This window comes from Pleurodeles waltl, chromosome 7 (genome assembly GCF_031143425.1).
Source record: "Pleurodeles waltl isolate 20211129_DDA chromosome 7, aPleWal1.hap1.20221129, whole genome shotgun sequence".
Taxonomy (NCBI): Eukaryota; Metazoa; Chordata; class Amphibia; order Caudata; family Salamandridae; genus Pleurodeles; species Pleurodeles waltl.
In genome coordinates, this window is record NC_090446.1 from 1,394,454,130 (window position 1) to 1,394,479,976 (window position 25,847).

At 44.4% G+C, this 25,847-nt stretch overlaps 1 protein-coding gene across 1 annotated transcript in view; it reads right to left on the reverse strand.

The window, feature by feature from the left end:
• C7H19orf81 (chromosome 7 C19orf81 homolog) overlaps positions 1-25,847 on the reverse strand; it is a 53,672-nt gene that overhangs the window by 11,751 nt on the left and 16,074 nt on the right. Inside the window, exon 3 of the mRNA XM_069201805.1 lies at positions 15,661-15,800. Within this exon, the coding sequence (XP_069057906.1) occupies positions 15,661-15,800 (140 nt within the window). The remainder of the gene's footprint in view (positions 1-15,660; positions 15,801-25,847) is intronic.

Consider the following 25,847-nt stretch of genomic DNA (forward strand, 5'->3'; position numbering starts at 1 on the left):
TTGCTAGTGCAAGGGTGCCCTCACACTTAGTAACTTTGCACCTAACCTTCAGCAAGTGAAGATTAGACATATAGGTGAAATATAAGTTACTTAAGTGCAGTAAAAATGGCTGTGAAATAACGTGTGCGTTATTTCACGCAGGATGCAATGGCAAGCCTGTGCAAGGGTTTGTCTGAGCTCCCTATGGGTGGCAAAATAAATGCTGCAGCCCATATGGATCTCCTGGAACCCCAATGCCCTGGGTACCTAGGCACCATATACTAGGGACTTATAAGGGGGGTCCAGTGTGGCAACTGAAATTGGTAAATTAAGTCACTAGCCTATAGTGACAAATATAAAAGCAGAGAGACCATAAGCTCTGAGGGTCTGGTTAGCAGAGCCTCAGTGACACAGTCAACACTGACAACACATACATTAGGCCACAAACTATGAACACTGGGGTCCTGGCTAGCAGGGTCCCAGTGAGACAGGCAAAACATACTGACATATAGGATTTTATCTATGAGCACTGGGGTCCTGGCTAGCAGGATCCCAGTGACACAGTAAAAACACACTGACACACACTCACAAACAGACCAAAAGTGGTGGTAACCATGCTAGGAAGAGGCTACTTTCCTACACCCGTGTGTATCATTTATCTGTGGCAAGCGCCCGATGGGGCCTGAATGGTCTGCTGCAGGCCTGCTGCAGGGGCAAGTGGGCCTCTGTTCCATCCCCACTCAGATGGAAGCTCTCATTGTCCTCACCAGCCCCCTGCCAGGCCTTCATGCTGGGTCGTCTTGTTATGGGACAATGGCTGCCAGGGGCACACTGATGTGTGCAGATTGAATGAGTGGGAGGGGAGAGGGGCTAAGCGTGAGTGGTTGAACCAAGGTAAGAAGGTCCATTTTCACCGGGGTCTGACTGTCTTTCCCCGGACTCAATTGCCCCTGCAAATACTGCCCCGCCCGCCTGCTGGGACAGTGATGATGTGGTGGAGATGGCTAAGCGGCCTCTTTTGAGCCGAGGTGAGCTGGGTGGAGGTCTACTGACCTTTCCACCAGAGGAGAGCATTGCTCTTCTCCACTGCGAGTTCTAAGACCGTGGGGCCTTCTGCCCACAGGAGTGAGAAGAAGGTGAGAGAATGTGAAGAGTAGGGGGTTAGAGATAGAAGGAGCAGAGGAGAGTTTAAAGGGAAAAGATATAGACAGAGGTAGCAATGGGGGCAGCAAGAGGAAAAAGAGACAATGGGAGAGAAGCAGAAGTGAATGGGGAAGGGATTGAGAGACTAGAAATGTGTATACTAAAAGAGATGGTGAGAAGGGAGAGAGACAAAAACGAGAAAGAGAGGAGTGTTTGTATGATCAAAAGTGAGACATAAGAGAGAAAGGGACGAAGCAATATGCCTCACTGGCTGCGCTTTCCAGGGGCTATGGAGTTGTTCTACATTCATATTCTGTGAAGCATGCCTTGCAGCTGACACTCTGCCTGATGTGCGTACCTGCTTATCTGAAGTCTGTTTTTCTAAAGAATGGATGAGTAGACATATAAGTTACTGTCCGATAGCAATTCATGCTTCATGTTTGACAAATCTAAGCACTGTCTGTATCAATAATACTCAATTTAATATTACACAATTTTCTGACCTTTTGTTTACTAGTATTCAAATTGTGACGTCCAAGTCACAGCATATCTCAGCACTAGTCACAACTCGTTCAGTCCTCATTCCAGAGTATGTTACTATTAAGAGAGCCAAGGTGCACTTGGGGAATCTTGGGGTGTTTGGTGTGGCAGAAAGAGTCAGGTGGCGATGAGAACCATGAATAGAACAAAGCTGATACCGACGCTAAATCTGTACGTGAAAATAACATAACTGTGCAAAAACACTGTACCACTACTGTACCAACACAAGTTATAACCAATGGAATGGGGACCTTTGAGGCAACTATCAAGGGCAATGCATGGGCAGAATGCATACTCGATAGACGCATCCTCGTATCATCATATCTCACCTGCCTCTAACCCCGCCCATGAGCCATGCCCCCTAGCTCATTGTAATGAGTATCTGCACTAATTTTTTCCATTTAAAGCACTGCCCACCAGCATCTGCACAACAACCAATGACTCGTAAGCAGCTAAACCTCCAGCCATCAACCCACCAGACCCTTAACTATCAACCATTAAACAACCAGTGTCTCTACTGTAGGAAAGTAGCCTAGTTTTAGCATGGTTACCCCCACTTTTTGCCTGCTGTCAGTATGTTTTGACTGTGTTCAATGGGATCCTGCTAACCAGGACCCCAGTGACTGTGCTCTCTCTCTCTAAATGTGGTTGCTTGGTACCTCATACACCCCATATTTGGCATACTGGTGCCCCCATATAAGACCCTAGTATATGGTACCCAGGGCATTGGGGCACCAGGGGTTCCCCATGGGCAGCAGCATGTATTATGCCACAGATGGGAGCCCATGTAGAAATGTGTCTGCAGGCCTGCCATTGCAGCCTGCATGAAAGGGTGCATGCACCCTTTCACTTCAGGTCACTGCACCAGGTCACAGTAAGTCACCCCTATGGTAGGTCCTATTAGCCTAGAGGGCAGGGTGGAACTACCTGTGTGTGAGGGTACCCCTGCACTAGCGGAGGTGCCCCCACAAACTCCAGCTCCATTTTCCTGGACTTTGTAAGTGCAGGGTTGCCATTTTACGTGTGTACTGGACACAAGTCACTAACTATGTCCAGCTTAATATGGGTACCAAACATGTCGGAATCATACCCCAATACTGTTGCCAGTATTGGCTGAATGATTCCATGCACTCTGGGGGCTCCTTAGAGTACTCCTAGCATTGCTTCTACCAGCTTTCTGGGGTTTCCGAGCAGCCCACACTGCTGCCACCCCGCAGGCAGGTTCCTGTCGACCTGCTGCTTGACCAGCCCCGGCCCAGGAAGGCAGAACAAAGGATTGTTTTTGGGACAGGGAGGCAACACCCTTTTCCTTTGGAAATAGGTGTTACATGGCTTGGGAGGGGTAGCCTCCCCAAGTCACTGATATGCTTTGAGGGGCACATTTGGTGCCCTCCTTGCATAAACCAGTCCGCATCAGTTCAGGGACCTCAAGCCCCTGCCCAGTGCAAAAATGGACAATGGAAAGGGGAGTAGCCACTCCCCTGTTCATAACCACCCCAGGGGTAGTGCCCAGAGCTCCTCCAGGTGGCCACTTGATTCTGCCATCTTGAAACCATGGTGGGCAGAGGCCTCTGGGAGCATCTGAGTGGCCAGGTCAGGCAGGTGACTTCACAGCCCTCTCTTGATAGGTAGTCACCTTTCTAGGTGACCAATCCCCCTTCTAGGGCTATTTATGGTCTCCCCCTTGGATGGGTCCATATAGTCGACATGCAAGACTCCAGCAAGACTCCTCTGCAATGCTTACTTCGGCTTCTGGCCACTGGAACCACAACTGGACTTCACAGGATCCTACAATCTGCAGCTACAGCGACTCTGCTCTGCAACATTGTTTCTCCGGCTCCTTCCAGCAACTGTAACATTTCCCTGGCTGTGCATCCTCTGAGGGTGACGGGTCTTCAGCCTGCACAAGAAGCAAGAAGGAATCTCCCTTGGAGTGAAGAAGTCACTCCCCTGTATCTGCAAGGCACCAACTGCAATGACAACAGGCTGTGTGGATCTTATCTCATCCTGAGGTGTAAGGATCCTGCATCCCGGGTGATGGTCTGGAGTAGTCCCCTTGGTCCCCTCTGCCAGCTGTCCAACTCTGGAGATGGCAGGTCTTTGCCTCTGTATGCAGGACAATCCCCTGGGCACTGCTTCTCTTGCAGCTACCAAGGCTTGTTGGCATCTCCTCCAAGGATCCACCTTTGGTTCCTTGCAGTCTTGTCTGGGTCTTGCAACATCCTTCTCTGAAGTCCTCTTAGTGGGTGTGGGGAGAACCAGTTACTTACCTCTCTTCTCCTGGTCGCTGGGGGTCACTCTGGTACTTATCTTGTGGGTTTCCTAGTTCCTCCAGCCCCCCCTCTACTGATTCCACTTCCTTGGGATGGGGCCCAACTTTCACATTCCACTTACTTAGTATATGGTTCCCCCCCCTCCCCAGGCCTTTGGTATTGTCTATTGCTTCACTGTTTTCTATTGCCTTTTTATGTTAATTCCCGACTTCTAATGTACATATAATAGTGTGTTTACTTACCTCCAGTTGGGGTATTGCCTATATAGTATTTTGGTATGTGTGTTACCATAATAAAGTACCTTTATTTTTTTAACACTGTGTTAAGTCTTGATTGCTCATCCACAGCTACCTCTAGAAAGCCATGGCTTCCCAGACACTGACTACACTTCACTAATAGGGGATACCTGGACCTGTATAAGGTGATAACAGCATAGCTGCTCACCACACACCAGGCCAGCTTCCTACATCTACCACCAACAATGACCCACCAGCACCTAGGTCACTATCTACCGATTCCTCACATAAACAACCCCTGACCTACTGCGTTTCAAACACCACTTAATGACCCACTAGTGCCTTAGTCATAAACTACTCTTCACAGACATCCATCTATACTGCGATAAGCCAGACCATTTTGTCTGCACCTCTAACTTTTCTGTGCCCAGCCCATAGCCTTGACATTTCTGCACACTGCAGTGTCAGTACAGTTCACTGACTCTCACTGCTTCTGTTCACTGTCCTGAGGTGACCACAATGGACAGTATAAACTGTGAACCTTAAGGCTCAGATGTATACTTGCTTTGCGCCAATCTGCGTCATTTTTTAAAACAAATTTGGTGAAAACCTAACTCCAAATGTATACTTTGGTGCTAGACCAGTCTAGTGCCAACATTTTGGAGATACATATTTTGTTAGCGGGGAACTACCTTGCGTCAATGAGATGCAAGGTAGGCGTGTACGGTCAAATATGACGATATGGCCTTAGTACCATATTTATTCCCCCATGCTAAAATCAAGCACGGGGGAAGTGGGCCTTAAATAATGGTGCTAAGCTTCCTCAGGCACCATTATTAAACGCCTGGGTCAGGGCAGGCGTTAGGGGACCTGTGAGCCTATTTCCATGGTCAGAGACCATGGAATGGGCCCACAGGTGCCCTTCCCTAGCCCCAGGGACACACCTACCCACACCAGAGGATGGGGGGAGCCCATCCCAGGTAAGTAATTAAGCACATCTAAGTACTGTTTTTTTTTTTAAGTGCCACAGGGGGCCTAACTTGGGCCCCCATATATGGCACTGGGACCAGTGGCCATGCCCAGGGGATATGTGTCCCCTGGGCATGGTCATTGGTGTGGTGGTCATGATTCCTGTCTTTACTGAGCCAGGAGTCATGTCTATGAGGTTTTTACGTCAAAAAATGACGCTAGTCTGTTTAGAGGCATTTTTATGCCGCTACCCATACTAGCGTCATCCTTTGATGCACAACCTCCTGTTTTCCCTACGCCTGCCCCACTTGGCTAGCATCCTTTTTTATGACACTAGCCGGGCCTCACCGCCGGCTACTGTCATTCCATAAATATGACGCCTGGCTGGCGTCTTGGAATTGTGCTAGCCGGAGTGATACTTTTTCATGCAAAACTGCGTTAGAGTAGTTTTGCGTGAAAAAGTATAAATATGCCCCTAAGTGCCTATGGTAATTTGTCGATTGGCGCACAGCATTGCATCTATGGCGTCCAGTCTGACCAGCTATATCCACTTGACACTACAGACCCATCCGTACCAAGGGCCATGTTTAATTTTCTGCACATTTGAACTTCGTACAATAAAATCTTACTGTTTACTGAACCCTAAAAAACGGATTTATGTTGAAAGCCACTTACAGAATAGGACAATAATCTGGGGTTACAGTCCATTTGTCTGAATAAAACGTGATATTGATCTAAAAGTGAAGGGTATCCCAAGGCCACCAATCGTTGCCCTTAGTGCCTCAAAGTGATATTAATACATTTATCTATTCCCCAAAGTAGATTTGTTGTCTGACTTAAAAGACATCTTGTCACTTAGCTAAGCATGGAAATACGCCCTGTTCTGATAATCTTTCTTTACCCTTCTTTATTGAGAAGAATGTCATCTTGGGAACTGTCTACTAAATTATTCTGATAAAATCCGGAAGAAAAGTATAAGCGAGATACATCTTTTAGCCCTTCATTAGCTCTGATCCTGCTGTGGCCAAATTAGAGTCATTCACTAGGAGGTTTATTAACACCACCTTGACAAATGTGACAAAGGCCCCTTGATCCTGGGACTGGGAATCGGCAGCTCAAAGGGGGTTATTTACCTACAGTATAAGACACAGGTGCATTTTCCACCTCAATCACTCAACTCTCGCTATTTTGGGGTACCTTTACACAGTATTCGCTTGGTACCCAACCGCTGACTGTAGGCGAGCAAGGAGAATGTTGCAGGACTTTGGAAGGAGATCCCAGCATTGTAGCTCCCTACGGTCAAGAACCGACTTTGGAGCACTTGGATGTCCTGCTTGTTGAATCTATACTAACATCTATTGAAGCTGGTGTGGCTCCAGCATAGTACCAGCCAGTACTCTAAAGGCCTAGGTTTAACAAACACATCTTGTGCAGTTTTACTTAGCCATCTTGATTTATCACTTAGACGACAGGGCGGTGTAACTGTCTTTACAGTTATAGAAATCCGGTCGATGAATATAAGTTCGAGTTTCTGTGAAACAATCCCAGTATTCGCTTTCGGATGAGTTTTACATAGCCATAGTTTTTAACTTAGCGTAAATAGACTGATGTCTATGTTTATGACTGTCTCATACGTTTTTTGAGTTCAGTGAATTATTTAATTATGATTGTTAATGATGGTTTTTATCTCACTTTCTGAGTCTCACTCCCATTAATTTCATTGTAAATTAGACTGTATGTGTTTACCCCCAGTGTCGCCTTTTAAGATAAGGCTACGGCGACACAGCTTTGGTAAGGTGTACTGGGCTGCCTATACATGAAAACATCTGCACACACTCATTGGGCTACATTTGTACATTTACTAAATATTAAATTCGGATTGGTAGCAGCTAAACAATACTCTTTTGAATTGTAATTTAAAGTTCACTTTAATGATGAGGTTGGATTTTAAATTATTATCTTAGTAATGCACTTTTAGAAAGTTGACATTTTTCTGCCTTAAGTTTCTGGGAGCTTCCAGCTGCCTGGGCTGGTGATGGTTCTCCCACTGGGAAATGCATATTGGAGCCAGACAGTGCACAAGAGTCTGAGTGTAAAAGGAAAAGGAAGTAGGCCTTCCTGACAGGATGGCTGGGTAGGAGTTGGGCCCTGTCCTAATTACAGTTCAAATGGTCTTTCTCCAGCAACCAAAAAGAGACCCCACACCAGCCTTTTGTGTCAGCACCTGGGCTGGAGCCAAATCCAGGAAAGGAGGAAGGTTAGACAAAGGGTGAATCCCCCAACCATAAGCTGGAGTGTGCATAAAAGTGGCATCCCAGGACATGAAGAAGAGCAAGACTCTGGACCTGGAATGCAACAGAGGCAACACTTTTGACAGCTGGAAGGACAAGCACATTGATGCCCTAATGGACTGCTGACCCAAGGAATAGTGTGGGTCTCTCAAGGGCCAGTGATGCTGGCTTTCTTACACCCCCTGAGGACCAGCTGAGAGAAGACTTGGACTCCACGATGCCTAGATGCCCTACAAAATGGCCTGGAGGCCTTGAGGCCTGTGGAGTGCACAGCAGAGGAGAAGACTACTAAAGGAAGCCAATCAAATATCCTTCCTGGAAAAGGGGCCACTTTTAGAGCATAAGGCATGTTAAAAAATGATCCAGGTGGCTAGAGTTCACCACTAGGAGTGACACAAGCCAAAGATTGCCCAAATCACCCCATCAGGGCCTGAGTTATGCACATTTAAGGTGTCTTGCCCTTTGACTCCTATTAGAAAGCTGAGAGGGGCAGGGGTGTGCTTGGGGCTCCCTCCCAGTATGAACCACCCATGGGGGGCCCCATCTTCCCCAGGAGCTACACAATAAAAGCCTGTCTTACCAGCAAAGAGAAAGAGAGAGAGAGAGAGAGTTGACAGGAATGGAAGGAAGGTGATTCACTGAAAACTCCTTGTAGGGTATGAGGGTATACATTTCACTGCAGCCCCTTGCATTTTGATATCATCCAGTGTTTTTAGTAAGTAGGGTGGTGTACTGTCTAAAGAGTAAAGGAGAATTCTAGTAGGAAGAGTTTCATGACTCCTTTGTGATCACTGATTTTTTTATGGTTGTCCCAGATGGTGATCAGAGATGTTTCTGTGCCCCGGCTAAGGCACATAAAAAGTTTTAAAAAATCAGGCGGAAAGTTGGGTGCAAGCTGCTCTTTTGATTCACTTGGCTAGTAATGCTGTGATTGGTCTGAAGTTTAGCAGGCTGTACTGGTCATATCCTTGTTTCTTGAGTATGGGTTTGTTGTTCGAAGTCTTGAGGTCAGAAAGGAAGGATCATAGACTAGTGTATCTTAATGGGACTTAGTTGTGTGGTGCATATCATTGTTCAATTCCTTACCAGATACAAATGTGGTATGATACTATCCCTAATAAAAACACATTTCCAGCACTTTAGCTTTGGTGATGTAGTGCACTGCCAAAGATTTGCACAGGGAGTCAGAATGTATGATTTCAGTAAATGAGATGCCAGTTTTCCATAGTTAATTGAAGATTTCATAGAGTTCTCCAAAAAGACAGGTGGCGTTGGTAATGTGGGCTGTATGGTACTGTCCCTTTGCTTTATATAATGTTTAGTGCCATCAGAAGCCGAGTTTGCTATTCTTGTAATGCTCTTTCAAAAGTTTTTCAAGAGCTCTGTTTTAGCCTCTTCAAACTTTTTTTTTTTGGAGAACTCCACAACATTGTGTTGATACACAGAGAGCAAATAGGTTTATCTACATACATGATGTCAAATGTGGTTACTAGCTGTTTTTTTTGGCATAGAAACCAAAAGATATAGCTGGAGTGTCTATGGTTTATTTACTATTAAGCTCTTACATACAGCTTGTCCTTTGGGTTTTTTGGAATGGGTATTATGGATGGCTGGTTGTGATGATGGCATGGTGGTTTCTCCAGTAACAACATGATTTCATGCAATCATAATGGATCAAGGAGATACAGAGATTGCCATCAGTAGGGTCATGCACAGTGATGGGGGACGTCTATTGCCTTTTCAGTTTAATACAAGAATCTAGGCTGTAGGGCACCGAGGGGGACACAAGCAGGCACAGAAAGTACACCCTCAGTGGCAAAGGGGCGGCCGGGTGCAGAGTGCAAAGAGCCGTCGGGTTCGCAATAGGATTCAATGGGTAGACCCGGGGGTCTCATCAAAGATGCAGGCAGGCAAGGGGGGGGGGGCTCCTCGCGGTAGCCACCACCTGGGCTAGGAAGAGGGCCGCCTGGGGGTCGCTCCTGCACTGGAGTTCGGTTCCTTCAGATCCAGGGGGCTGCGGGTGCAGTGTGTTTTCCAGGTGTCGGGTTCCTTGAAGCAAGCAGTCGCGGTCAGGGGGAGCCTCTGGATTCCCTCTGCAGGCGTCGCTGTGGGGGTTCAGGGGGGTCAACTCTGGCTACTCACAGGCTCGCAGTCACCGGGGAGTCCTCCCTGTAGAGTTAGTTTTCCGCAGGTCGAGCGGGGGCGTCGGGTGCAGAGTGGAAAGTCTCACGCTTCCGGCGGGAAACGTGTGGTCTTTAAAAGTTGTTTCTTTGTTGCAAAGTTACAAGTTGGTTGAACAGGGCCACTGTCCTCAGGAGTTTTTTGGTCCTTTTAGATGCAGGGTAGTCCACTGAGGCTTCAGAGGTCGCTGGACCCTGGGGGACGTGTCGCTGTTCTAGTTTTTCTCGAAGTGGTGTCTCCGTCTTCTCTGCAGGGCTTCAGGTCAGCAGTCCTTCTTCGTCTTCAGGTTGCAGGAATCTAGTTTCCTAGGTTCTGGGGAGCCCCTAAATACTGAATTTAGGGGTGTGTTTAGGTCTGGGAGGGCAGTAGCCAATGGCTACTGTCCTTGAGTGTGTCTACACCCTCTTTGTGCCTCCTCCCTGAGGGGAGGGGGGCACATCCCTATTCCTATTGGGGGAATCCTCCAAAACCAAGATGGAGGATTTCTAAAGGCAGGGGTCACCTCAGCTCAGGGCACCTTAGGGGCTGTCCTGACTGGTGGGTGACTCCTCCTTGTTTTTCTCATTATCTCCCCTGGACTTGCCCCCAAAAGCGGGGGCTGTGTCCAGGGGGCGGGCATCTCCACTAGCTGGAGTGTCCTGGGGCATTGTAACACGAAGCCTGAGCCTTTGAGGCTCACTGCTAGCTGTTACAGTTCCTGCAGGCGGGAGGTGTGAAGCACCTCCACCCAGAGCAGGCTTTTGTTTCTGTCCTCAGAGAGCACAAAGGCCCTCACCAAAAGGGGTCAGAAACTCGTCTCTCAGCAGCAGGCTGGCACTGACTAGTCAGTCCTGTACTGAACAATTGGGTAAAATACAGGGGGCATCTCTAAGATGCCCTCTGTGTGCATTTTTTAATAAATCCAACACTGGCATCAGTGTGGGTTTATTATTCTGAGAAGTTTGATACCAAACTTCCCAGCATTCAGTGTAGCCATTATGGAGCTGTGGAGTTCGTTTTTTACAAACTCCCAGACCATATACTTAATATGGCCACAACTGTACTTACAATGTCTCAGAATAGACTTAGACACTGTAGGGGCATATTGCTCATGCAGCTATGCCCTCACCTGTGGTATAGTGCATCCTGCCTTAGGGCTGTAAGGCCTGCTAGAGGGGTGACTTACTTATGCCACAGGCAGTATTTTGTGTGCATGGCATCCTGAGGGGGATGCCATGTCGACTTTGCCTTTTACTCCCCATCAACACACACAATCTGCAGTGGCAGTGTGCATGTGTTAGGTGAGGGGTCCTTTAGGGTGGCACAACATATGCTGCAGCCCTTAGGGACCTTCCCTGGTCACAGGGCCCTTGGTACCACTGGTACCTTTTACAAGAGACTTATCTGTGTGCCAGGGGTGTGCCAATTGTGGAAACAATGGTACATTTTAGGTGAAAGAACACTGGTGCTGGGGCCTGGTTAGCAGGGTCCCAGCCCACTTCTCAGTCAAGTCAGCATCAGTATCAGGCAAAAGGTGGGGGGGTAACTGCAACAGGGAACCATTTCCTTACACAATGAAATACATAGCTTCCTAAAAATGACAAAAAATGTAAGTCTATGAAGTTCACTTAGGAGTGGCAGATACACAACTAGGGGACTATGCGGAGAGCTTGAACAATTTCTCATTTAAACTCTCAAGGCTTATAAATGTTTTATTGAACTACTGAAATCTCCACAGTGAGCGACTGAATTATAATCAATCTTGTCCAATGGCTCTCCATTCTTCAACCCAAAAATGACAAGCTTTAACAAACCAGACCCTTATTTAATGACCTATCACTACCAGCCCCTTAACCACAGCTAATTCCATTACCGGCATCTCTCGCTCCTCTTATCCTCTTAGTGCCAATCTCACCTATAAGATAATTTTATTTATTTTTTGTCCTCATTTCGCCACCCATGCTTTGGTTAAATGGAAAAGGCAAAAGCCGAGACACTTATGATATGAGTCCAGATGTGCGGTCCACATCATTGCTGGGCCGCCCCACCTGTTCTAGATATTGCACTTTTCCCAATCGACTGCCATCGACCAAGTCTTACTATTTTCTTCGAAACCTGATCATAACCAAAGCAACACCCAATAAGGTGAGGGGAGTTCTAATCATTGGACTGAAATTCCAAGAGGAGGAGACCAAACAAAAAAAAAAAAAAAAAACACAAAACATAAGTTATATGACTGAAACTATTCAACATTTGTAAGCTACTGATAAACATTTTGCCAATCCACCCAAAAATTATCTCTTCTAGTCAGAGGACCGCATTGTTCCATTTTACACAATCGATTCGCTGATGATTGCCAGTCTTTAGCAAGGGGGGGCAATGGATCCACCCATTTACGACATATTTCCCGTCTAGCCAAAAGCATTAATACAAACAACAAGTGCTCCTGTTGTGCTAATAATTTCTGGTAATTTGCACCCGGATCACAAACCCCAAACACCACCATAAGAAGGTTTATTCTTACGTTTACATCAAAAATTACACTCAGAATATTTCCTATATCCTCCCAATACTTAGTCAACATTGAACATTGCCAAAACATGTGAACATCGTCTGCATTGTCTTCCCCACATCGCGGACAATATTTCTTAATTTTCCCAATAGCTGTTAATCTAGCAGGTGTCCAATAAACCCTATGTAGTGTAAACAAATGGTTTTTCTTCAATCCCGCAGGTTTAGTAGTAAACCATAGTTCTGAACAAGACTTCTGCCACAAAGCTGTGACTTCTAGGGTTGGAAAGATCCTTCCCCATTTCAACAAAGGAAGGGAAGGGGCATCGTCTACTGATTCCAACAAGGCATGATACCAAAAGGCAACTTCTTTTTTAATAGTAGTCAAGTTTAATTTCTCTTCCCATGAGCTCCTCCCTAATTCTCCTGCTCGTCGAGAATGAACCCAGCTAGATAACTGAAGATACTTGAATTTAGAAGTTGTCCCCCTAGTACACTCCTGAAATGCAGATCAGGTTAGCAAATCAGAACCTTCAATAATCTGACCCCATCTTACCATCCCGCTAGTTCTCAAAGGAATTGATAGTTTATGGATAAGACATTCAGGAGTACCGGGAGAATCCCAAATAGGGGCGGAACTGCAATAATAAGGTATCCCTAGCACTTTCCGAAGATGGATCCAAACATTACAAGCCTGTTTGGGGAGCTTCAAACGCACCTTCTTGAAATACTTTGGGTGACCAAATTTATATAAAAAATAGTCTGCACCTCCCTCAAGATGTGCCGTCAAAGCTCTCCAGACCAATGAATACTCTGACTTCTTATTCCATAACATAATTGAAAGGCCAGATAGTATCTAAAAAAATCTGGAGATGCAATACCCCCCCACTTTTCCTTTCTACTCATCTTTTTCCAAGAAATCCTCACTCCCTTAGAAGCCCAAACAAACGAGGATAAATCTCCCTGTAATTTTTTAAACCAGCTCCTCTTAAACTCTAGTAGGATTGTGTTAAATAAAAAAGTAAACTTTGGAAGTATACACATCTTCAAAATATTAGATCTTCCTTTTATAGAAAGTGGAAGAACAACCCACGCCTTTAACAGTTTTTTAGTTTCCCTATAGGTTGTGTCAAAATTTAACTTAGCTACATCATTTAGATCATTTGTGACCCGAATTCCCAAGTATTTGATCTCTTGTTTAACTAAAGGAGAAGCATAGGCCAAGTTCCAACACATAATTTCCGTTTTTTTTGTATTTATACTATAACCTGAAAATCTACCAAATTGCTCCATCAATGTCTTGACAATAGGTAAAGTAGTCGTCACATCACTAGTGTATACCATAAGATCGTCTGCATACAATGCTATTTTTTTTTCCCAGTCCCCAATCCGAAACGGGGGGATGTCCTTACAAACCCGTAATAAAGTTGCCAAAGGTTCAATGTATAGATTAAAGAGCAAGGGAGATAAAGGACACCCCTGTCGAGTACCCCGAAAAATCCTAAATTCCTGTGATAACTGGCCATTAACCAAGATTCTCGCCAAAGGGCATCTATACAATTCTCTAACAGCCCTAATAAAAGGAGAACCCAATCCCGCTTTTTCCAGCGCGACCCCCAAGAAGGACTAGTTCACACGATCAAAAGCTTTCTCTGCATCAAAAGTCAGAATCGCTAATGGAGCCTTTTTTTGTTCTGCTAAGTCTACTGCAGCAAATAACTTGTGAGTTAACTCGTAGAGTTGTCTACCCTTCATAAATCCCTTTTGATCCAGATGTATCAAGTTACCCATAACTTTCCCCAGTCTCCTAGATAAGATCCCTGTATACAGTTTATAATCCGAATTCAACAATTAAATCGGTCTGTATGATGAACAAGACGTTGAGTCCTTACCCGGTTTTAACAATAAACAAATTATAGCTTCTCTCCAAGAATTAGGTATCTATGCCCCTTCTACAAGCATGGAGTTGAATAACTCCAATAAAATTGGAATAAGTTCTTCCCCCAGTACCTTGTATAACTCATTAGGTAAATTATCTGGGCCAACTGCTTTCCCTTTCTTCAAAGCTTTTATGGCATCGGCAAGCTCAGCCCTACTTTCTCGGAATTCAACACCAGCTATGCCGAGTCATCCAGAACTGGAAGATACACTTCTTCCAAAAAAGTTCTAATCGACTCCTCTGAATTTACCAAACTTTCTGAATACATTTCTTGAAAAAAAGACACAAATGCCCCCTCAATCTCATCTTGCTCCGCACAAATCTGATTCGTAAAGTCTGCTTTAACCAATAAAATATGCCTTTTAGAGAGATCTGACTTAACCTTCCAAGCTAACAATTTACTACAACCTTCTCCATATTCGAAATGTGCATATTGACTACTTTCCCACTTTAACCTATTACGCTTCTCCAAAAAACAATCTAGGTCCATCCGAACTTTATCCTCTTGGCGTATCAACTCCTCAAGTAATTCTTCCTTCCCTTCTCTACGTGCTTTATGAATTAAAACTTGAAAAGTATTTAAGGATGATGCCATGCCCCCCAACTGCTTCCTTTCTTCGCGACGCTTGTATATTGCTAGACTCACAAGCCTCCCTCTGATATAGGCCTTATAAGCGTCCCAGACATTGCCTAAATTTGCTGTTCCTCGATTTAAATAGAAAAAATCTCTTGTGTCCTTCTTTAACACCTCTACTATCGAATCATTTAAGAGTAATAAGCGATTAATTGTAGTACTAATGCCCTTACTTACGACCCTGATATCCAAATGTACTTTTACAGCTGAGTGGTCCGAAAGGTGTGCTGGATTGTGAGCTACCTTTATCACCTCTGAACATAAACTCTTATGTAGTAGAAAAAAATCTATTCTAGATCTGTGTCCATATTTGTTATTGTGGAATGTGTATCTATCTCCTTCACCCCCTTTCCAGTGCCATATGTCTATCAAACCTAAATCCCGCATGGCTTGCCTCACCTGTGCCCTTGTTTTGGGTGAATTAACCGTACCCCGGGGGGTTGATTTATCAAGAACGGGATCTAACAGAATATTAAAATCGCCACCTAGTACTACTGGGTACCTAGCTGAAAGTAAGATGTTAAACAGATCTTGAAAAGGCGTCGGATCATCCGAATTTGGACCGTAATAACCTGCAACTGTTACCCAGTAGCCACATACACACACTTCTACCACTACCCATCTACCCCTAGAGTCTACTTGGACCTCTCCTATCTTAAACCTTAAAGACTTTTTAAACAGAATTGCCACACCTTTAATCGCGCTAGATTGGAAAGAACACACACTAAATGAGAACCTATAAGATAATTTGTTGTTAATAACTGTGGACCCTCCTTAGACTGTATTTGTCACATGTGTGTCTCAAGATCATCTGTTCAATGTCTATCTAACACTTATCTTGCTTGGGTAATTCCCCCATGTGCTTTGTTCAGTTTCTACCTCATCTGTGACTGATCTTCCTGTACATGCCCTGATCTTTTGTGTAGCTCTTTTGTCCCTTATATCTGGTCCCATCCTTTGCAAAAAACTAAATTTCCATACTCACCTGTTCTTACGACCGGCTGTACCACAGATCACATTGACATTCTCATACTGGACACTGCAGACTCTCTTTTTTTCAAATGCCTTTGGGACAACATTTTCCACTGCTGTCATTATGTCCAGGTGACTGTAATCCTTCTCGGGCTGAAAAGGAAACAGAAAAAAGAGAAGCATGACATCACCACATGTCACTGAGAGTTGAGATACATCAGCATAATTGTGCGTTGATTGTGTGCTTACTTTTACATCTATTATTTTGTTTGGATGAGTTTTTCCTTAAAACCTGTGGGTTTGACCGAGTGTGCCTATGTCTGTGTTTTATTCGCCAGTGGTTGCAATATATTTGAGTGTATGGCTATCCATATTATTGGTATGATATGCAGTATATATTTTTATGCACCTGTATCTGTGAATGTCACTGTATTTCTCTTGGTGTCCCTATAAAAGGGATCTTTTCATGATGAAAACTATAAAGATCCATGTTATAAAAAAGACCAACATCCAATACTACTCATACTGCCCTGGTTTTCAGTTTGCTGGCATGGAATGGAAGCCTCTCCTTTTGTTAGCTATTGTACATACTGGAAGTACCTCAACTCTAATTGGCCACAATGCTAGCTTTCCAACTGCTAACACTCCTACACCTAGTGCTCAGCTGTTTGCCAATATTCATCAGCCTCAAATAGACCCCACCCTCCACCCTCCCCCAAGATGACAGCGCTACAACAATCCTAAATGCAGCTGTACCCCTCAAACAGCACTGCTTCAACTTTTAGTCCATCAGCTGAAGCCTCTCTAACTAGCACCCTGCAACTAACTTCCACTGCAACTGCCACGTACCTTCTAGGAATAAAACTACATGTCCCAGTGACTAGGCATCAAACTGTCATTGCCAGAACCCACTAGGCAGTCATCGGACTGCTGTTCCAAATACTTGGAAGTTTTTTTTTAAAAACATAATTTAGGGACATTTCGCAGCTCCTTTGCACTGGTACAGAAAGCGGGCTTATCATTTTAAATATTGCTCATACACAGACCAGGACTTTTATGGCCCACCAAAATCGGCTTGTGACCACCAGTATCTCCTGAACCACAGTTTTGGAAACACTGCTGTAATACACAGGTATTACAGTTATTACACAGTTGCTGTTTACTGTTCCTACTCAATGGAGGATACATGGCCCTGGTGCTGTGGAATCAGTTCCGATGGTGGTGACAGGTACTACCTGGGGTACCAGTGAGGTGGGTGGTTTAGTAACTACCAAATGTCTTGCATCCACAGTAGCAGGAACAGCAGAAGCAGGCACTGGTGATATAATCCGAGCAATTGCTGGACCTTGACTACGATCCCCCCGCAGTGTTCTACTGAGTAGTCCTATACGTAGCAACATTTAACTGTCAGCAAATGACTTTAATTCTCAAGCTTTAGGCCTTTGTGGATCCTGTAGGCTCCATCTATCTCATAATCTTCACAAATTACTCACACAACTGCAATCTCCTTAACCCCTTCCGTCCAATCTGCCAACTCCCCGACTGACTTCATGTCACCACCTCACCTTTATGTGTCACCGGCATTTACAGCTTCGAGTCACCACCAGCTAATCCTGGACCTGCAAGGTCCCAAATGCCAGCCGTCACATGCTTCCACACACCACCCAGTGCTCTAACTACCAGTCTCATAGCTTCAAGCCCCTTTAGGGGTTCCCCAAATAACAAATAACAGGTACCATAAGCAATATGTGATCATCCTGTAAACATTCACCATGCATTCACAAACACATAAAAATGACAGATTGGTGTTTCTCTGATCATCTGTAAAACACATAACCACAACCTAAATACTTATTCTAGATGATCTGATCTCTTCCAAATTTGACATCAAATTCTGTGGTGAATCATGCAAAAGAGGAGGTAAGAAAGCCCTTATCATCAATGAAATCTTTGCCTCCCCCCAAAGGGTCTTGAAAACAAATCTAATGTTTTCAAAAACATTGTATGGAACTGAAAGTTCAATAGCACCATCTCCCAGAGTCGAAGACAAGTTGCACCATCACATTGGTTAATAAACCCATGTGCTTGTCCAACAAAAGGACATGGTTGATACTTCTCTTACAGCCTATGTAGGCTAACATTCTTGGATACATAAGGCAACTTTACAATACTCAACCTAAAACCTGATGCAAAGTTAGAAATAGAACCTCAGTAGTGCAAGAATAGCCTGAATGACAGCATGTAATGTATAGTCTGTGATCATGCACTGCTTCTTTCTGGAGCTAGCAACTACCACATCCAATCAAGCCTTGTGCTGTCAGTTCCATTCTACTATGACTAAAGATTGTTTGCAATTTCAGAAGCAGGGGCTGGGCAGTGGGGACAGTGACAAGGATTACAAGTAAGTAACATCTGCTTCTGCATCGTGGGATACTTATTGATAGTCAAAAACCTGCAACAGAATAGCAAGCTCAACCCAATTAGCTAGCAGCCTCTAAAACCAAACGGCAAAACAACTTATGATCACTGACTGATAGATAATAATATCATCTAAATAAGTTCTTTGGAGTATCCTGGACAACTACAGTGTCAGATCTAGAGCCTGAGTCTACACAATTACATTTTGTGAATGTATTAATGGACTTCCAAGTAGTTGGTTTACCTGTATCTAACATCATGACATTCATTCACCAGGGAGCAGTTGCTGCTTTACTTCACACAGAATATGCTCTAGGTTTTCTAGAAAAAGGTTTGCAGGATAGCTGATGACACAGTAAAATACATATACTTCTTAAAGGTAGTTTAGAGGAATGGTAGGAGCCAAGGCTTGTCCTCCCGTTAAGTTATATAAACACCATAACAGGAGCCTGACTCACATCTGTGTCAAAAACTAACTCTCCAAGACAGGGAAACAGGAAACTAATTAGTTTTCTAAAAAAAAAACCTCTCCCACCAGTAGTGTATACAGTAAAATACATGACAATATTTATCTGGATACATCCTCTTTGGATGTAGTTTACAAGGAAATAATTAGATCACAACCGTAATGAATGCAAGGACCTCACTACACGGGTCAAGAGATGCTGAAGATAACCAGTAAGAAAATCGGGTGATTCATATAAAAGTCTGAGACTGATTTCTTTAAGAGGGATATATCCTCACAATGAACCCAATGAAGTGGAAAATAGTGTACGGTTCTACCACTGTTATAGACTCAGGCTCGCTCACTCTACAGGCTGATGTACTGGCCACCCGAAGAGATGCTTTACATGAGAGATGTTCACGTAGCACCTTATGCCATAAATTTAGTGAAAAACTTTTTATGGACAGATTCCTCACCAGGAGCCATTTCCAGATTGCTTCAGCCTCTAGAGAGCGGGTCCTAGATCTGGATCTAGATTTGATGAGATAATTTATTTTGTTGGTGTTGTATGTTAGGATACGATCGTATGAAGGCCTTGAGGGTTTGATTGACTGCTCTAAATCACACTTCTGTGTATTGATTTGTAGTTCAGATCATCAACAATGTTTAGGCCGGAGTCGCTGGCTTCCAGTAGTGACTCAGTGAGGGGTCTCAGGATTCCAATAATGATTCAGTGGAGGTCCCCAGGTTCCAGTAATGATAAAGTGGGGGTCCACAGAAGTCAAAAGGTTGGGAACCACTGCTTTATGATATTGTAGAAAATAAATGAGGCAAGTGAGTAAATGAAATGCCTAATACTTACAGTAGGGGAAAAATACCAAGGAGTAGGCTTCCAAATCTCTATTATAGTCCTTCCCAATTTTTTTTTAGACCCACTACCCAGTTTTTAGAACTACAAACGTTTGTTACCCACCTGGCTGTGTTGTCCATTTACTAAAATTACTATAAATATACACACACACATATATAAATATATATACACATATGCACATATCTGTATATATATATATATATATTCACTTTAAAAAAAACAAAAGTTACAGGAGAAACTGTACCTGAAGATAAGCTCCCCAAGGAAAACACTCCCTGGAATACTGAGTGTTCAAAGCCCCGGGGACTCTCCTCCTTTTCAGCTAATGCATCAGCTCTGCTGAAAGATGCAATGATCTGTTCAACACCAAGTCTTTTGGCATTGAAAATCGTTTTGAGGTTGAGTGCTTGAGCGTTGCGGAGCGCTTCAATGTTTTCCTCTGCTTTTATTAAGTTAAAGGGTGTCTGAATTGTGTAGCTAGTCTCAATGTCGAGCATTTCACATCTCTCGCCACCCTCAGTGTCACAGACCTCAACTGTGAGCAAAACAATTTATGGTTTTGAGACCTCTTTCTAGATGCCCCTCTCTTAGAGTCTTTTGAGCTAGGGAGCAAGCAGAGGGATCCTCTCCGTCAGGGCCTTTAGCTCATGCATTTTCTGGTTTTCTAATAAGCCGTACAGTGTGACCACTGCCCAGTCCTACAAAGCCCTCTCGGCCATTTTATTACAGAAAGAACGTTCTTGACAGTGATTATCATGAGATAAGATTTAAAGGTGGGTGCACAGCAATTCACACAAGTATGGTGAGTGGATGTCATAGCTCCATGAATTCTCACTCTCTCATAACAAGAGCATTTCATAGTGGCGGACTCACATTTCTATCACGCCTGAATAAAACGATCTGTTCTAATTTACTAACAATCTCTCACTTTAATTTTTAGACATTTTTTGAGGTCCTGGGTTCTATAGTTCAAGAGCCATGTGTTTATTCTACAATGGATATTCGGAATTACAAAATTATTACTGCAGGGTATAATCAACTACTTGTTCCTCATTGTTTTAATGACCCTGTACAAGGCGTGTAAATAATTAAAACATAATTAAAAATGCAGGTCCTGTTAAACATTCGTTTCACGCATGACACTAAGGGGCTCATTCTGAGCCCGGCGGGCGGCGGGAGCCGCCCGCCTGGAGGGAGCCGCCAAATGGCCGCTCCGCAGTCGAAAGACCGCGGAGGCCATTCTGGCTTTCCCGCTGGGCTGGCGGGCGACCGCCAGAGGGCCGCCCGCCAGCCCAGCGGGAAACCCCTCCCCACGAGGAAGCCGGCTCCGAATGGACCCGGCGGAGTGGGTATGTGCGACGGGTGCAGTGGCACCCGTCGCGTATTTCAGTGTCTGCAAAGCAGACACTGAAATACAAAGTGGGGCCCTCTTACGGGGGCCCCTGCAGTGCCCATGCCATTTGTCACATTGCTTTACTACATTTCTATAATCACATTTTTTCAAGAATAATATCAATTGAGTTTCTTTTTACTCAATTTTATGTTTACAACACAACTTCTTTTTATTGTTTATCTTCATAATTCAGCAAATGAAGATGTTGATTAAACATTTTTAAATGATATCAGTGGACATTATCATTCCGTCTTTAGATTGTGGATGAGGATACACATATATTTTACATGGTGCTGCAGGTCAAAACACAACACAGCATATATCCAATGAAGCATCTACTTAAACACAAAGACCTATCTGCAGAGAGAGACAAACAACAGAACCGCCAACAAAAGACGTATAAATAAATTAATTTGACACATTTCGTAATTGATAGTGTAGGAAGGTAGCCTATTTCTAGCATGGTTACCCCCACTTTTTGGCCTGTTTGTCAGTGTGTTTGACTGTGTTCACTGGGATCCTGCTAACCAGGACCCCAGTGATTATGCTCTCTCCCTTCTAACTTGATTGCTAGAACCGTTTTCACCCCACATTTGGCATACTGGTGCCTGCATGTAGGTCCCTAGTATATGGTACACAGGTACCAAGAGCATTGGGGTACCAGGGGATTCCTATGGGCTGCAGCATGTATTATGCTACCCATAGGGAGCCCATGCAACGTGTTCTGCAGGCCTACCATTGCAGCCTGCATGAAAGGGTGCATGCACCCTTTCACAACCAGGTCACTGCACTAGGTCACTGTAAGTCACCTCTATGGCAGGCCCTCCTAGCCCAGAGGGCAGGGTGCAAGTACCTCTGTATGAGAACACCCCTGCACTAGCAGAGGTGCCCCCACAAACTTCAGCTCCATTCTCCTGGACTTTGTGAGTGTGGGAACACAAATTTACGTGTGTGCCGGACATAGGTCACTACCTATGTCCAGCTACATACTAATAACTCTGAACCTGGGCACGTTTGGTATCAAACATGTCAGAATCATACCCCAGTACTGTTGCAGATATTGGAAGTATTACTCCATGCACTCTGGGGGCTCCTTAGAGGAACCCCAGTATTGCTACCACCAGTCACACAGGGTTTTCCGGGCAGTCCAAGCTGCTGCCACCCCTGCCACCCTTCAGACAGGTTTCTGCCCCCTTTCTGCTTGATATGATCAAGTCAGCAAGGCAGAACAAAGGATTTCCTTTGGGAGAGGGAGGTAACACCCTCTCCTTTTGGAAATAGGTATGACTGGCTTGGGAGGGGTTCCGTAACATAATAAACTTAAACTTGAACTTGGGAGGGGTAGGCTCCCCAAGCCACTGGTTTTGCTTTGAAGGGCACATTTGGTGCCCTCAGTGCATAAACCAGTCCACACTTGTTCAGGGACCCCCAGTCCCTTCTCTGGCGCAAAACTGGACAATGGAAAGGGGAGTGACCACTTTCCTGTCCATCACCACCCAAGGGGTGGTGCCCAAAGCTCCTCCAGAGGGTCCCTGGGTTCTGCCTTTTTGTTTCCAAGGTTGGCAGGGAACTCTGGGAGCATCTGAGTGGCCAGGCTAGGCAGGTGACATCAGAGCTCCTTCCTTATAGGTGCTTACCTGGCTAGGTGACCTATCCGCCTTTCCGGGCTATTTAGGGTCTCTCTCAGGGGTAGGCCCTCAGATTCTGCTTGCAAGACTCCAGCAGGAGTCCTCTGCAACCTCCACTTCTACTTCTGGCCACCAGAACCACGACTGGACCCTCCAGGAACCGACAACGCTGCAACCCATGAAGAAGACACTTTTGCAACTTTGTTTCCAGGGTTCCTGCCAGCTTTGCAACATTTCCCCGGCTGTGCATCCACAAAAGACAGCAACTCTTCAGCCTGCACAATTAGAAAGAAGGAATCTCCCTTGGAGTGAAGGAGTCACTCCTCTGAATACGCAGGCACCTACTGCAATGATGACCGGTTGTGTGGATCCCCTCTCCTGCTGAGCTGCGTGGATCCTGCACCACAGGCGGTGGTCTGGAGTGGTCCTCTTGGTCCTCTCTACCAACTGTCTAACTTTGGTGGAGGTAAGCCTTTGCCTTCCCACGGAGGACAGTATCCCTGTGCATCGCATCTCTTGCATGGCATGTTGGCATCTCCTCCAAGGGATCTTCAGGCTACGTGCAGCATTAGCCCCCAGCACTCCTTCCTGCAAATCCCAGCCTCCTGTGTGGTTCTCCTGCGGCATGGCATCCTCTTCCGTAGTGCTGTGTGGACTCCGCCTGCAACTCCTGTATCCCCGTCCTGTGGGACTCCTGTGGGTGCTGCCTCTGCTCTTGTGGACTCTCTGCGATGCTGAATGTCCCCTGTGAGTTTCCTCTGCGTTGAGTCCTCCTGGGCCTTGCTGGTCCCTGCCAGCACCTCTTTTCTGTCAACTGCGAGTTTGACTTTGACAAGGCTTGTTGTTGGAATTTCTTCACAGACACCCATCTGCAATCTTCCTTCCAGCATAGGACATCTTCTGCATCCATCAGGAACTCTTCTCCGGCTCCAGGGCTGCAGTGCTGACCTTTTCTTCATCACGGTTGACCAACCCCTGCAACTACAGCTGGAAGGGTAGTAGCTCCCACTCCTGCTGGACTCAACCATGACTCTTTGACTTGGTTCCCTCTCTCCACAGGTCTTCTTTCTTCAGGAATCCACTGCTGGTTTTCTTGCAGTATTCTCTGGGTGTCTTCTTTTTCTTCTTTTCTTCCTTTTGAGTGGTTGGGGGAAAATCCAGTGGTTTACTCCTGCTTTCCTGGTTGCTGGGGGGTGTTGTGTTACATACCTCTGTGGTTTTCTAGTATTCTAAGCTCCCCTCTACACAATCCACTTACCTAGGTGGGGGTCCTGTTTTTGCATTCCATTTTTTTAGTGTATGGTATGTGCTCCCCCTAGGGTCACTATTGGTTATTACTATTAGCACTGTTTTCTAACCGTTTCTTGCCTATTTCTGATTGATAGTGTATGTATTTAGTGTATTACTTACCTCCTATTGGAGGGTTGCCCTTCTAGTATTTTGTGGTATTGTATTCCAAAAATAAAGTGCCTTTATTATTGTACAACTGAGTGTTTACTTTCATGTGTGTAAGTGCTGTGTGACTACAGTGGTATTGCATGAGCTTTGCATGTCTCCTAGATAAGCCTTGGCTGCTCATCCACAGCTACCTCTAGAGAGCCTGGCTTCTAGACACTGCCTACACTACACTAATAGGGGATTCCTGGAACTGGTATAAGGTGCAGGTACCTTGGGTACCCACCACACACCAGGCCAGCTTCCTACAGATAGCAAATATAGTTCAGCGCACTGTGAATGAAATCCATGATTATTTTAAGAACTTCTACAACATATAACATAAATGTATAAGGATATTAAAGACTTGAATGTTAACCTGCAAGGGGTGTTAAACCCCTCACAAAACTTACCGATATGTCTCTGAATAATACAAAAATAGAGAAAGGACATTGAACACACTGTATCCACATGTATCAATGCTCCTGTCCTGACCTTAAAATGTCTTTGTTGAAACAAGTTGAGGCTATTGTTTCCTGTCTGTGATATTTGCAGTGTTGATTTTCATAATGTTAATATCCTTTAATAATGGTAATTTATGTGCACGTTTTTTATTTGAGAATGTATTGTTTATAAATTTAAAAATATTGATAAACTAACAGCCTGATTTAGATCTCGGCAGAGGGGTTAATCTCATTTTATTTTATGGGATTTATATTTTGGCGGACAGAATATCCGTCACCGTTGTGACAGAGTAACCCGTCTGCTGAGATCTAAATCAGGCCCTAAATGTTTTGTTAAAGTTAAAAGAAAATTAGCCTGCTTTCAGATGAAGTAAAGAATTAAATATAAGTATAATTATTTAATGTTTTATTTTGAAATTTCTTTGCGTCTTTGTCCTCGTTTATTTCATTATTTGTTTGAAAACTGAAAAGCTTGCTTCATCTTATCTTTGTTAGTAAATCTGATCATTAATACTTAAACATGTTATGTTTCTACATTTTTATTTGAATCTTTTTATTACGTTGGGTCACAAAAGTATAAGGCTGCGCAACAACAGTAGGGTCTCCAATGCCCAAATATACACTCCAATGAGTCACAATTTGTGTTCCACAGTCCTAATTCTGCTTTATTGATCCATCTACTACATTATAGAATTTTATTCAAAGGCTTTTCCAAGTGTTTAAGTCCTACTCATTGCATTTTAGAACGGCATTACAGCTATGTGCACACTCAACTAAAGCATGTCATGCAATCATTTAACATACAGTCTCCAAATCTCCTCATACACTTGCAACTGGTCATTTTATAAATCAATTGTTCATACAACACCATTTTCACCATGGTGTCTGTCCATTCTCCTATCACTGGAGGCACGTTCTTTTCCCACTGTCACAATGTGCATATATTAGTAACTACTAGAGCTTAGTTCAACCACCTTTTATAGTGGTTGGTGATCCACTGATACCATATGTATCATGGAGTATATCCTATTTTAGGGATAGCATTATGTATTGTTTTCATGTGTACCAGACTGAGATTATGTGAGACTGAACAGTGCCACAGAATGTGCACCATATCTCTACCACTCTGGCTACATCTCCAACACCTCTTATCAGGTGTCAACTTTGCCCTGTGCAGTTTGTTTGGTGACCAATGCCAGATGGATAACTTAAAAATAACTACATGTAGTCGGTCTTCCCTAAAGCTTCAATCATGCTTAGCCGAAAGATCAGTTATTTTGAATGTGTGTTTGACATTTATGCTGGAGTGGGCTTAGCGTATGCTTTCTCGAATAACGTCCTGTAGAGTGATGATATTACCTTGTTATAGCTATTTCTTGGCTCTAGGTATGTGTGGAGGGTGAAGTTTTCTAGTGTAGATAAATGAATGCCTAAATTACTGGACAGATAGTTCCTAAGTTGCAAGTATTGCAGAAGTTGAGCAGGTTCCATTTGAAATTCCTGCACAAATCTTGAGAGGGTTTAAATGTTCCATCTCAATTCTCAAA